Here is a 14862-nt window from a genome sequence, read left to right as displayed (position 1 = left end):
TCACACACACTAAGAGTAGGGCAGAGAGCAGCAGGAGGCCTTGCAGCAAGTACGGCACCACCACAAAAGCGAGCACGTGGGCAGCCATGGCGAAGAGCGTAGGTCTTGTCGCGGTGAGAGACAGGCGGGAAGTGGGGAGGATGCAGCGGCGCTCTATCGGACGTCGGAGGAATGACGAACCAAAACAATGCTCTCACGCGGCACGCACGGCAAGTTCAAATTACGGACGGCAAAAAATCGATTTTTTTTCCAATTTTTTTGGATTTTCGGACCATTTTGGGAATGTTTGATCCCAGGACGATAAGGTTCGGTTAGTGGGGATGTTCGGTTATTGGGCGTCCGAATATTAGAGGGATTACTGTATATATATATATATATATATATATATATATAAATTAGCTTATAAATTTTTAGGACTTTCGGGGATCCCCCCCTCAATTGGGGGCCCGGGGGGCAGTTTCAAACAGCTTTCCCCCCGTTCCCCCCCCTCAGGTACGCCACTGGGGAGTGAAGAGAGTGTTCAGCAACGCAAATTATTGGTATTTGACATGGTGCTTAACCCCTTAACCGCGGAGCGTCACTTTCGTGACGCTTGGGAGCAAGGGATCATACTGCGGGACGTCGCTTTTGTGATTCTGTGTTATTTTGAATTCACCCGGGCTTCCAAGTGGGGGCTTGTATCATCTATCAGTACTGCCAATGTCCAACACTAGTCAGCACTCCTAATCTCATCTGTACTCCCATCCATTGTTGACAATCTAGCCATTTCTCCCCGTTCTTGACTCCCCTCCCGCCCCCCCCTCCATTACCCTATCCTCTCGCCTGCCCGGCTGTGCTACGCTAAGTAAATCTTCCCTGGAATTTTTCACTGATTTCATCCATTGAAATAAGCCCTATGCCCTATTCTTATACCAAATAATATATACAAGAAAGAAATAAGGTAAGTGAGAGTGCCATACACCTGGAATTGGCTAATTATCACCTGACAACACCTCACGTGCACTTGTTCGCTAATTTTCGCTGTTTTTTTTCCCCTTGAAATATGCCGTATAATCTATTTTCGTAATAAATATACATATAAGGAGGGAAGGGAGAAGCCTAAGTGATATTTACATTCACCTGGAACTACCTAATTTATAATGCATTGTCTAGATTTCCTGCCAATCATTTCACTGCTATACATAGCTGTTTCAAGAGCTAACGTTGGTAGTACTGAATATCCCCTAAGTAGGCCTCCACCCGGCCCTCCCTTATCAGTTCACTCTCATCTTCTGAAGTGGAGGTACGTCTGTTTCCTCTTGCTGACTTCAGGGCCTTTTTCACCCCCATGCAATGGGCCCTGTGACCTTTACCCCCTACTAAACCTCGTGTGGAAAGAGGTAAAGGGCTGACAATTGATAAAAGAGTGACTATGATCTTTCTATTGAGTAAAACAGTGCAAGTGTAATTGTAAATAATGTGTAAACAGCAAGTGAAAGTAATGAATGTAAATATATGTGAACAATGGAAAATAGTTTTATAAGTTACTTCAAGTGACAGTGCATAACACGGTGTAAATAAAATAGAAATGTAAATAACGTAAATAAAATAGAGAACGTAAATAGAAATGTAAATGAGTAGTATTATAAGAATACGAGTATATACCCTAGGAGTAATGAAAGTGAAAGTTTCACTCTAGCATGTCTGAATACTATGAGTTATGAGAGTGAAGTTGAAAGTGACATTCACTCTCAGTGCTAGTATACAGGACGAGAAAGTGAATGCTACGTATTTTACTGAAAGAAATTGAATACCTACAGTAACAATAAACTAATACTACTGAAGGAAACTTATGGATAAAGACTGTAGATATATATAAGTGTTATATAGTAATAAAAATATACAGTGTGAGGGGTTTTATGAATAATAAATGACAGAGTACCAAGAGCGAACTAGCGCAAGTGCGACAGTCAGACGCGCTCGTAATTTTCATTGCTTTCACAGTGGGTTTTTTTTTGGAGTATGGATCCCAAACTACTTGAAAATCATAGAGTAGTGTTTATAGTGTTAATATCTGGCTATGGTAATCATATTACGGGTTGTCGGGAAGTGTAAAGTGGAGACTTTGTTACCCAACTTCAGAGGTCTCCACAAGTCCTACGGTAACTGACGAAGGCTCAACAAACATTCCAGGAGAAAGCTGAAGGTATGTGCCGTAAGCATATGTAATTTTAATATTCTAGGACTAATAACTGATTTTTGGCAAATATTTTTTGAGAGTCTGTCGGAGCCCGAATAACCCCGCGGCACACGCAAAACATCGGTAAACATGCCCGCGGTGTAGGGGTTAAGGAGTGTGTGATGAAGAAGAGGACTTATACACCTAGGTGGAAAATATGGAAGTTGATAAACCAAGTAGTAAGGGATCCCTTCATGAATGAGATGAATGGAGTGGTAGCTGAATGGGGAGCTGTTGACAGAAGTGTTAATGAACGGTACAGAGCTATCAAGAACAGTCTCCTGAGAGTTACTGATTTAGTGTGTGGATGGACAAGGGATCCCCCAAGACACAAAGTGACATAGTGCTGTGATGAGGGTGTAGAAGCTGCGGTTGAGGAGAAAAGAAGGCTATTTGGGGAATGGAAAAGAGGTGGTAATGAAGAGGAATACTTGGCTGCCAAGTGTAGGGTTAGAAAAGCTGTATACAGGGCAAAATCTGAGTCTCGGAGATTTTTACTGGATAACCTAAATAGTGTTGAAAGAAGGAATGTGATATTTAAGGTGGTAAATCACATGAAGGGGGAAAACAGGGATATCATAGGTGAACAATGTTTGAAGAATGATGAACAAAAGGTAGTGGTGAACAGTGAGGATATTAAAGTTACCTGGAGAGAGCATTGTAACTGGTTGCTGAATGAGGAGTTTGACTGGAACGGGGAAGGTTTGGAGTCTGCAGATCCAATGTTTGGCTTCTGGCCTTTAGTTGATGCTGCTACTGTGAGCAGGGCAATAGACAGGTTGAAGGTGGTGAAGGTGGCAGGTGTGTCTGGGTTGACTGCTGAAATCTGAAGGCCTCAGGAGATATAGGACAGGGGTTAGTTACTGATTCGATAAATGTGCATATGTATCAGTGTGTTGTCCCAGATGATTGTGTGAAGAGTGTGATTATAAATGTGTACAAGGGGATGGGCATTGCCCTGGAAGGAGGATTTTTAGAGGCATACAACTTTTGGATCAGATAATGAAGGTATGATTAGACAAGGAGCAAATATTAATGAGATGCGGTGTGGGGTTATGCAAGGCAGAGGGACCACTGATGCCATATTGATTCTTCAACAGCTTCAGGAAAAATATAAAGGAAAGAAAAGGGATCTGTACTTTATTTTTATTGATCTGGAGAAGGCCTTTAACAGAGTCCCGAGGGAGAGGTGGTGAAGCTGACAGTGAGAAAGATTGGTATCGAGGATCGGCTGCGTTGAGTGGTTATGGCTGTGTCTGTGGGTGTTCACACCCAGAGGAAAGTGAATGGAGATGTGAGCAGTGAGTTTCCTGTAAATGTTGGTGTGCATCAGGGGTCAGTCTTGAATCCCTTGTTGTGTATCATAGTGCTTGGAGCCCTCTCACATGACTTCAGAAATGGACTCCCATGGGAGATGGTGGATGCTAATGATTTGTTGTTGATTGTTGAGAATGAAAGGGAGGCAGAGGAAAGATATATGAAGTTGGAGATATGGTATAGGGCACAAGGGCTTGAGAGTAAATGCAGATAAAACAAAGGAGATGGCATCTAGGATTGGTGGTGGTACTGTCAAAGAAGAGGGAGAGTGGCCATCTGCTGTTTGCCCCAAGGGCGTAGGAAGTAATTCCATCTTGTGCAGTGTTTGTGATAAGTGGATGCATAAGAGATGTAGTGGTACTAGAGATAGACTGTGAGATAATGCTGATTTCATGTGTGTGGTGTGTCGGGGAGAGCATGTGGAGATTGTCATGCCTGAAAGGATTGATCTTGCTGGTGAGTCTCTTCAGAGTGTGGAAGAGTTTTGTTATGTGGGAGACATGCTATGTGCTGGAGGTGGGGCTGGTGTGAAGAGTGGTTGGAAGAAGTTCTGGGACCTGTTACCTCTCCTGACAATGAGAGGGCACTCCTTCCATGCTAAGGGATCTCTGTATGCAACATGTGTTAGGAGTGTAATGCTGTATGGTTGTGAGACCTGGAGAGTAAAAGAAGAGCATATTCGCAGGCTCCAACATGTAGAGATGACAATGATTAGCTGGATGTGCAGTGCATCCTTGAATGTGAGGCATGGAGGAGCTAGGTTTCCAATGGAAGAGGTAAGAGGAAGGATGGGACTGGAATGTATTGGTGTTGTGATGAGGAGAGGTAGATTGAGATGGTTTGAGCATGTGGAAAGGATGGGGGATGACAGTTGGGTGCAGAAAGTGAAAAGTGTTAACATTGTGGGTAGAGTTGTGAGAGGCAAACCAAAAAAAGCCTGAAATGAGGTCATAGAGTGTGACCTCAGGGATATGGGACTGAAGAGAGAAATTGAGCAGCAAAGAGAGCCACCATCAGGTGACCAGGGCTGGCACATCCAAGGATGTTGGAGCCTTTATAAATGAAAATGAACACATGCTTCATGCATGCCAGATGTTGAGATTTGTAATAATCTAATCTCATGTTAGACTTGATATGCATCTTTAGGTTTATTGTTTTGTAAAGTTTTATAAAGTTTCTTCTGAGAAATTCTGCTTATTCACGTGCTGTACTTGTGTAGACGTATCCTTTATGGATGAAATATCCTCTTGACCCATACCTATTACAACAAGACCCATGATATTAGGTAATTGACAGTATGGTTGCTTTCATGAGATGAGATTTTTTTTTTTCTTGAAATTAGATTTTTTAGAAGCAGCATAGGTATATGGCTAAAGATGCTATGACACTTTAAGAACTGCAGGTTACAATAGCCTTATGATGCTTCTGTAATTGTAAAGTCTATCCCATTCTGCTTCAGTGTATGTTAAAAACTCCCTTTCTTGTGTAGATGAATGATGGCAAATTTCAAGTGCTGCAACTGGTGGGGATGCTGAGGTGTATAGCTTCAGGAATGCAGTATTTGAGCGAGATGAATTACGTACACCGTGACCTTGCTGCTCGCAACGTCCTCGTCAATGCCCAGCTCATGTGCAAGATTGCTGATTTTGGACTGTCAAGGGAGATAGAAAGTCACACTGAAGGAGCCTATACCACACGGGTAAGTAGTTATTACTAATTATGAAATTACTTTACCAGAATGGTTTTAGCTGTACCCATTTCAGGGTAAAACATTTTGAGAAAAGCAAAAAACTCATTTGTACTGAAATTCACAGTTTCAGCCACAGAGAATATTTGAAGTTTATTTGGCATTACTTCAGTAAATGCTGATACATTCTTCTGTTGCCTCAAGAATACTGACTGTGAAAAGGAGGTTAACTTATAGAAAATTTTCGTGATTAGGGTGGGAAGATCCCAGTGCGATGGACAGCGCCAGAGGCCATCGCATTTCGTAAATTCACAAGTGCGTCAGATGTTTGGAGCCTAGGCATTGTGCTGTGGGAAGTAATGAGCTATGGTGAGCGGCCATACTGGAACTGGAGCAACCAAGATGTTATCAAAAGCATTGAGAAGGTAAGGACCTTGTTACAGTTGGATCAGAGTAACCAAAGGATTTCATTATTTATTCAGTAAGGAAGATCTAGTAATAATTTAAGGATAAATCTATTGAGCATACATGTAAAGGTTTATGGATGAAAACTCTCATGGTGATAAAGTCACATAGGAGACACATGAAGCAATTAAAAAAAAAGAGGGGGGGCATAAATGAAATACAGTAATGTTTGTCATTAGTTGCTAAAGAACATTCAGCTGTGAACTGTCTTTGTGGACCTGGAGAAGGCTTATGGCAAAGTTGACTGGGATGTCTTATCTATCTGTCTATCTATCTATCTATTGCCAGATGCTGTAATCCCATAAGGGGTGGCCACAAACAAATCGCCTCCATGTCCCCCAGTCCCCCGCCATTTCCCTGCCCTGCTTCCAGCTCACACCCCCTTCTCTCATATACCTCTCCACTCCATCCCTCCATCTCATCCTTGGCCTCCCCCTCCCTCTTCCCCCTCCACCTCACTCACATACACTCTTCTCATTAGTCTCTCACTCTCCATCCTCTCCATATGGCCAAACCACCTTAATGTGTTTCTCCTAATGCTTCCTATCACATCCACATCCACACCACAATGATCCTTCACTTCCTCATTTGTCAGTCTGTCTCTCCATGTGACTGCACATGCTCCTCTCAAATAACTCATTTCCACTGCTCTCACTCTTGACTTATGTCCCTCCAACAACATCCAAGCTTCACTTCCGTACGTTAGAGTTGGTTTCACAATACTGTCATGTAGTAACTTTTTCACACTCATGCTTACTTCCCTGTTTCTTATCACTGCTTTCAAGGAGCCAGCAACCTTTCTTCCTTGTTGTACCCTTTCAAGCATTTCACCGTCTAAACTTCCATCCTTATTCATCACACTACCCAAGTAATGTACTTAAATGCACTCACATTTTCCATTTCCTCCTCATCCAGCCTCACTGTACATTCACTGACTTCACTTCTCTTGAAGACCATAACTTTACTTTTCCTTACATTCACCTTTAGATTTTGTTGCTTACATACTCTCCTTGCAGTTCCTCTTCATCTTCACAGAACAACACAGTATCATCCGCAAACAACAGTACGGGGAGTTTCCAAACACTGCCCTCTGTCATTAGGGTCACTCCAACATCCACTGCCTTACCTTGTCTCTCTTTTATAACCTCATCCATATACAGATTGAACAGCCTTGGAAACATGACACATCCCTGTTTCAATCCAACCTTCAAATAGAAAAATTCACTCATTTCACTATCCACATGCACTGCAGCATTAGCACCCTCATACATACTCTTCATGGCATTCAGCAACTTCCCATCTACCCCATATATTCTTAATGCTTTCCACAATCCTTGTCTATCCACCCTGTCATATACTCTCTCCAAATCCATGAAGGCTGCATACAACTTCTTTCCCTTCTCTAGAAACTTTTCCATTAAAGATGTAAGAATGAATATCTGATCTACACAACCTCTTCCCTTCCTAAAACCTCCCTGTTCTTCTCCAACTAATTGCTCTGTTATTTCCCTAGTCCTGTCAATAAGTATCCTACCATATACTTTTCCTGTTACTGTAAGAAGATGAATGCCCCTATGATTACCACATACTCCTTTTTCCCCTTTTCATTTGTACAGGGGAATAATTATACCTGACTTCCAATCCTCCGGGACTCTACCTTCCTCCCAGGCAAATCTGCACTTCATCCACATCCATTCTTCTACTATCTTTCCTCCGTGCTTCAGCATTTCACCACACACTCCATCAATTCCTGGGGCTTTCCCCATTTTAACTTTCTTCATTGCTTCCACAACTTCCATCCTACTGTTTTCTTCCTCTCTTCTCACATCCCTCCGTCGCCCAACCACTTATGCTCGCATTACTTTCATTCTCTATGTTCAGCAGTTCTTTAACCCTTTAACCGCGGGTATTGTTTTGGTCTGACTGTCCTCTCCCGCGGGGGTTTCAGCCAAATGTAAACAAACCTTTAAACCTTAATAACTCTGCACAGAATAAAGCTAGAGAAAAAATAAGGTACCATTAGAAAGAAAGTACTAACCTTCAGCTTTCCATTGATGTAGGTTTCATGACTTTGTTGACTTTCACAGGACGGGCAGAGCCGTTAGAAGTGAGGGGTGTAAAATCACTATTTTACGCCCCACACACCAGTACCAAATGCCAACCACTCTCTCATAATAGTAATATAAACATATATGAACACTGTACATACGATAAACACCCACTCTGTGTTCACTGAGGTAGGTAAAAGGCACTTCACTGCGGCTGCGCCCTCTCTTCACTGCGGCTGCACCTCACTTCACTGCGGTGTCACCCGCTCACTGACGTTTCAGGCGATCTTTTCATTATTTCTAACTTCTAATATTATTTTACATATAATCTGGGCAATATACATTATATTTACACTGCACTTATTACTATATTGCGTCACTGTCGCATCACAGAATTACACAAGTGCCACAGAATTACACAAGTGCCGCAGATTCTCTTATTACAATATCACTTATTATACTGGCCAATATTTACATTTTTTTCTAGGCAAAATATCCCTTATTACTACATTATCCATTATACAATTATTGGTAAAGCACGTCACTGTTGCATCACTGTATATCACTGTCACTTTCAGTAACTCTGCACAGAATAAATCTAGAGCGAAAAATAAGGTACCATTAGAAAGTACTAACCTTCGGCTTTGCAGTGATGTAGGTTTCATGATTTCGTTGACTATCACTGAATGGGCAGTGCCATTAGAAGTGAGCGATCTAAAATCACTATTTTTCGCTCACACACCATTACCTTCGCTCATACACCATTACCAAATGCCAACCTCATTCTAATAATAATACTATAAACATATATGAACACTGCACATACGATAAACACCCACTCTGTGTTCACTGAGGCAGGTAAAAGGCACTGTCATTACCTGCACTTCACTGCCACATCAACGGTGTTGTAATCACTATTTTTCGCTCACACACCATTACCAGATGCCAACCTCATTCTGATAATAATACTATAAACATATATGAACACTGCACATACGATAAACACCCACTCTGTGTTCACTGAGGCAGGTAAAAGGCACTGTAATTGCCCGCACTTCACTGCCATATCAGCGGTGTTGTAATCACTATTTTTCGCTCACACACCATTACCAAATGCCAACCTCATTCTGATAATAATACTATAAACATATATGAACACTGCACATACGATAAACACCCACTCTGTGTTCACTGAGGCAGGTAAAAGGCACTGTAATTGCCTGCACTTCACTTCCACATCAGCAGTGTTGTCACTCACACAGCTGGACAGATACTGATGCGTGTTTGGTCCGGGGTGGGGTGGGGGGCCCAGGGGGTTGGAGGTGGGGCCCCAGGGGGGGGAGGAGGGAGGTGGGGGTCGGCTGGAGTGAAAGAACTTAATAGCTACTCTCCCTTGAAACAATTGGCGCACGGAAAAAACGCGGGGTATTCAAAATATTCACAAACATTCGAGAATGACACCCGCGGTTTGGTCCAGTTTTTGCAATGTCATTCTGGAATGACACCCGTGGTTAAAGGGTTAAAGTGTTCTCTCCATCTATTCACTTTTTCTCCCTTTTGCCTTGACACCTTTGCCTTGTCACTTATTTGTAGGTAATTGTCAAACTACAGATGGCTTCATTAACCCGCCCCGTCCCAACCACTTTTTCACCACTGGTACCCCCCAATCCCGACCATTTTTGGACCCAAATTTTTTTTGCTCAAACTTTCGCTTTTGGTCAGAAACAATGGTCAGTCACCAAGAAAGTGTTCACCGGGGTCCATAAGTGGCCTAAACAGGTATACCTTCGTTACACCTGGTACCGTGTTCTGTGGAGGTGGTCTGTGGCTCTCACGTTTTCTATGGTATTATAAGTCTGGGAAACCAATAAAAGTAAGTAGATATGTATTTATTACAAACATAAAAACATGTGATACAAGAGTAAATTGGATTTTATACAATAATAGAGGTGAAATAAGCATTGTACCATCAGGCGAACAGAGTGAAATTGGCCAAACTGTTCACTGATGAATCGCTAACATTGCTGATTCATGATACATATCATTTTTTCTACTTACATAATACATCTCCAATAACATTATACCATTTTACATTTTAAAGAACTGTTTTTACATATTCACAGGCATTTCGATAACATTTAGCGTAATGTTAGCGCATATTTACATAGTGAGTGAATTCGCTGTGACTGTTGTTTCAACTCGCACTGTGTTTTTTCAACTTACATAATACTTTCCTAATAACATTATACACTTTTCCACTTTAGAGAACTGTTTTGAGATAGTTTCAGGCCTTACAATAATATTTAGCATAATCTATCTATCTATCTATCTATCTATAGCCCGACGCCCTAATCCCGCAAAGGGTGGCCGCAGACAAAAAGCCTCCAAGTCACTCTGTTACCCACCATTTGACTCCCCTCCCCCCAACTCACCCCCCCCTCCCTCATATACCTCTCAACTCCATCCCTCCACCTCATCCTCAGTCTACCCCTCCCTCTCCCTCCCTCCACCTCACCTACATACACCCTCTTAGTCAGTCTTTCATCCTCCATTCTCTCCACATGCCCAAACCACCTCAGTGTATTTCTCCTAATCTTTTCAACCACATCCACATCTATTTAGCATAATAATAACACAGCCGGTGAAGTCGCTATGACTATTATTTCAACTCTCAACCTATTTTTGTACTTATATAATACTTCTCCACTAACATTACACATGTTTCCACTTTATACCATTGCCATCACATAATTGGAGACCTCACTATTCTACTGAGCGTCTTATTATCGCATATTTACACAGTGAGTGTTATCGCGATATCATTTGTTTCAGCTTACACTAGTATTCAACTTATAAATTACTTTCCTACTAACATTACACCCTTTTCCACTTTATATCATTGCTATCACATACAGGTAACTCGCACGGAACACAATCTCACGGAACGCGCTCGCAATTATACACGGTAAGGGCTGGGATACATATAAGACAACGTAAGATTAAAAAACCATTATGAAAACTACAAATTAACGCAGGAGAGGCCTTTGAAAGATCAAATCCTCGAATGTCACCGCAGCGCACGGTTTGTTTGGATTACGTGACGATCTAGGCGGGAAATTATTCAGTGAGTGAGACATTCCCGAGTACAGTAGCACAGTATTTGTAAGTTAAATATTTACAGTACTATACTGTTCTGGTAAGTTTATGTGCAACTTAAAGTACTATTAAATAACGTTAAAGCAAGAAATAAAGTCTTATAACCAGTTTACCTGATAGGCGTCAGAATATTACCTTTTTTATTTGTTCGTTTTTTCCACAGTACTGTACAGTATTTGTAAGTTAAATATTTACTGTTCTCGTATGTACTGTACTTGTAAGCACTTAAATAAAGTTAAATCATTAAATAAAGCCTTGTAACCAGTTAACCCGAATTATATGATTGCCCATGATCGCCGTTGGAATATTGCCTTTTTTGTTTCTTCGTTAAACTCTTACTGTACTGCTTTTCTACAGGACAAACTATATTTGTAAGTTAAATATTTACTGTTCTGGTATGTACTTGTAAGCAATTAAAGCATTAAATTAAGCCTTGTAACCAGTTAACCTGATTTATATGATTACCCATGATCGGCGTCGGAATATTGCCTTTTTTGTTTGTTTGTTAAAGACTTATAATAAGAGAAAAATACATTTTTGTCTTGGTATCTTTACCTATTTGCTCAGGTTCACTGTAATGGTTTGGATCATTTGATGCAATGCAACTTGTAGAAAACTGTGAAAACTTTCGGGAAGTGAACGAAAATCTGGGACATGAGACTGACCTTGACTTCACCCTCTCATGTATCATCTGTCAGTTCACCACCTGCTATCGTGATGAGTGGATGTACGATTTTTTTGCTTGTGGCCATGCCTAACCACACATAGTTACACCCATTATCTCAACCCAGACAGAAAATACAATCTTTTTCCTCCCTTGCAAAACACAAACAACCACCCTGTTTACGAGACAACAATATATATTGCGAAAATAACAAGGTAAAATGATAAAGATGAACGTAAAATGATAAAGATGAACATGTTATGACGGAAGAAGTATGTTTTCCCCGTCTGTAAACGTATTTATTTCTGCTTTTTCTCTGTATTCGTAATAATTAGACTTATTGCTGGTTCTGAAACTGCATTACGATTCTATTTTTAGCCATTCTCGTGGTGTGGGAGCTGGAAGTTGTGACACAACTTCCTTATTGCTAATCGGACTGACCCTCCACTTTATTCTCCCGTGGCAGAGTCTAGCCTTGGAGGATGTGCAGTTTTCTCATTTAGGAGTGAAAATTCAACTCTTTCGCTTCCTTTTCCAAGCATGGGCACGACGATAACGTAAAAAATAACTCGAAACTACCATAAACATATATCAAAAAGGTGAAAATGTATTCATAACATTTTTTTTTCTCCAGCCATTCCTAACAGTACTGAAATCATTCGATATCACAGTACTGCATTTCTAAGTTAAATATGTACTGTTCTGGTATGTACTTATATGTTAAAGCACTGGTACCAGTTAACCTGATTTATAAGATTACCTATGATCGGCGTCGGAATGTTTCCTTGTGTTTACATACAGTATTTGTGTTGAAGTTTTGCTCTGGAGTACTGTATTTGTGAGTTATAACATTAAATAAACCTTCTAACCACTTAAAGTGCTTTCTAGTGACTACCAGTGACAGATAACAGCAAAACGATACATTTGGGGGGTCTAGGGAGCAAAATACGGAGTAATTTAAATATACGCGATTTCGCACCTAACACGGCACCGTAGGAACGAAACCCACGTGTTCCGTGCGAGTTACCTGTACTTACAGACCAGACTGTTCTACTGAGCGTAACATTTTCGCAAATTTACACAGTGGGTGTACTCGTGATATCAATTGTTACAATGTACACTATTTTTCAACTTATACATTACTTTCCTGCTAACATTACACCCATTTCCACTTTATATCATTGCTGTCACATATTTACAGACCAGACTGTTATACTGAGCGTCATATTTTCGCAGATTTACACAGTGGGTGTAGTTTTGATATCACTTCTTTCAACTTACACTATTTCTCAACTTACACATTACTTTCCTGCTGACATTACACCCGTTTCAACTTTATATAAAACTTATCACATACTGACTGGCCATACCATTATACTGAGCGTCATATCGCCATCCCACACAGTTTCAGTAGTGTAGGAAGTTATGATACTCTTTGAAACAGGGCTGAAGGCACAACGCAATATTGCACTCTGCACACTCGTACCTTGCTTCTTTTCTCTGAGTGGCTGGTCTGACTGTCGTATGCTTGAATACATGGCAGCGGCGCTGGGGTTTACGACGGTTTGGTTGGGAAGGGATTGTGCTAGGGTAGTGGCGTCCTGCGAGGCGTAGGGGAGTCTGGGCAGCCATGGGGGTGCGTGTGCGGTGTGTGGACCTGTCCTGTGCATACCTGGCGATAATTTCACGTGACAGCTCCCTCACAAACCCCTCAAAGGTCTCAGAGATTCCCGTTGTCATGGCGTGGAGGTAGTGTGCGTTGAGGACCGTGATGTCGAGCAAGTGGAAAAAGAGCTTTTTGTACCACTTCATCGTGGTCCTGGCACAGTCCACACTGGAAATCATGGAGTCTGACTGATCCACTTGCCTCATGTTCAGATTATAGTCAAGTACAGACTCAGGTTTCCAGACGTTGCGCCTCCTCTCGCTACGGTGATCAGCGGAGTCTGTGCGGTGCATCAGGGGGCTGTGTACAGTCGATAAGAGGCAAACTTCCCTGTTGTGGTTCCACAGGGTGGCAAAGATGTTATTTGCCTGGAAGAAAACCACCTCGTTCTTGTCAAGGTTCCTCCCTATCTTGACCATATGGCGACGGTTTCTCTTTACTGTACCACAGACTCTGGTGTCGTGTTGGTGGAGGAACCGAGCGAGAAGAGGGCTAGTGTACCAGTTGTCCAAGTACAACACATGACCACGATGAAGGTACTCCTCTATCATTGTCTTCACCACGGCGCCTGAGAGTCCAATACTACGATCTTCTGTTATGTCTGTCTGTGCGCCCGTGTGCAAGACTGTCTTGTACATAACCAGTCTTACAGTCACACATAACAAAGATCTTGAACCCGAAACGGTGTCTCTTGCTGGGTATGTACTGGCGAAAGGAAATATTGCCTCTCCACAACACAAGACTCTTGTCTATGACGAGGTCTCTGTAAGGATAAAATGAGGAGCGGAACATTTCCCGTAGGTGATCAAATACAAGCCTAATTCTCCTCATTTTATCAGTGTTATTTGCATTAGCGGGATCTTTTGCATCAAAAAAGTGGAGGCGGCCGAGAATCTGCTGAAATCTATTACGACTCATCACCTTTCCAAAGAAAGGTGTGATGGTCATTGGGTCAGTGGTCCAGTATGCCGGTATTTGATTTTTCCGGACAACACCCATCAAGAGAACCAGGGCAAAAAATAAGAACATCTCAGAAATTGTTACAGGATGTCTGGGAGTGCTTGCTAGTTGTACCCAGACGTTCAGTTTCACGGCGCTGTGTTCTTGAAAAGAAGCTTGTCTGCTACACTATGCACCCCACAAATGCCTCCCCAAAGAACAGGTGGAAGAAATCCACCCTAGTGGAACCTGCATGCACACCTGGAGCCGTGCAACCAGACCACCACTCCTCTGTGAAAAGGTGAATGATGGGAGTAAAATTACTTCCATCTTCCCAGTTCCACGAGGCACTACCATCTCCAGCCTCGTCCCCATCGTCGCCTTCGTCAGGGTCGGGTGGTGAGGGTGGTGGGGGAGGTTGGGGAGGTGGAGAGCAGCGCCCTTCATCACTCGCACTTCTCTTCCCTCTCCCTTTTCCTTTACCCTTTCCCTTCCCTTTCCTTCCTTTCCCCACATCCTGGGGCTGTGGGGAGGAAGTTTGGGAATATTGTGGGGCGAAAGACGTGCTGGGGAGCGGCTCCACCTCGTCTCCCCTATGCCCATGTACACCATGTGCTCGTGCTGCCTCCCTCACACCACTTTCCCTTTCACCCCGCACTCCTGCCACACCACTTTCCCTTTCACCCTGCACTCCCACCACAC

At 42.3% G+C, this 14862-nt stretch overlaps 1 protein-coding gene across 1 annotated transcript in view; it reads left to right on the top strand.

Annotated features, from left to right (window-relative positions):
- The window catches only part of Eph (Eph receptor tyrosine kinase), a 287254-nt gene that overhangs the window by 213657 nt on the left and 58735 nt on the right, over positions 1 to 14862 (top strand). The window contains exons 15-16 of the mRNA XM_080272697.1: positions 5025 to 5234; positions 5477 to 5647. Coding sequence (XP_080128823.1) covers positions 5025 to 5234; positions 5477 to 5647 — 381 coding nt within the window. The remainder of the gene's footprint in view (positions 1 to 5024; positions 5235 to 5476; positions 5648 to 14862) is intronic.

The sequence above is a fragment of the Coenobita brevimanus genome, chromosome 51 (genome assembly GCF_032717465.1).
Source record: "Coenobita brevimanus isolate Jiangsu-jjx chromosome 51, ASM3271746v2, whole genome shotgun sequence".
NCBI classification, from domain to species: domain Eukaryota; kingdom Metazoa; phylum Arthropoda; class Malacostraca; order Decapoda; family Coenobitidae; genus Coenobita; species Coenobita brevimanus.
The sequence above is the reverse complement of the archived record's forward strand: the minus strand, read 5'-3'. Positions and strand labels throughout refer to the sequence as shown.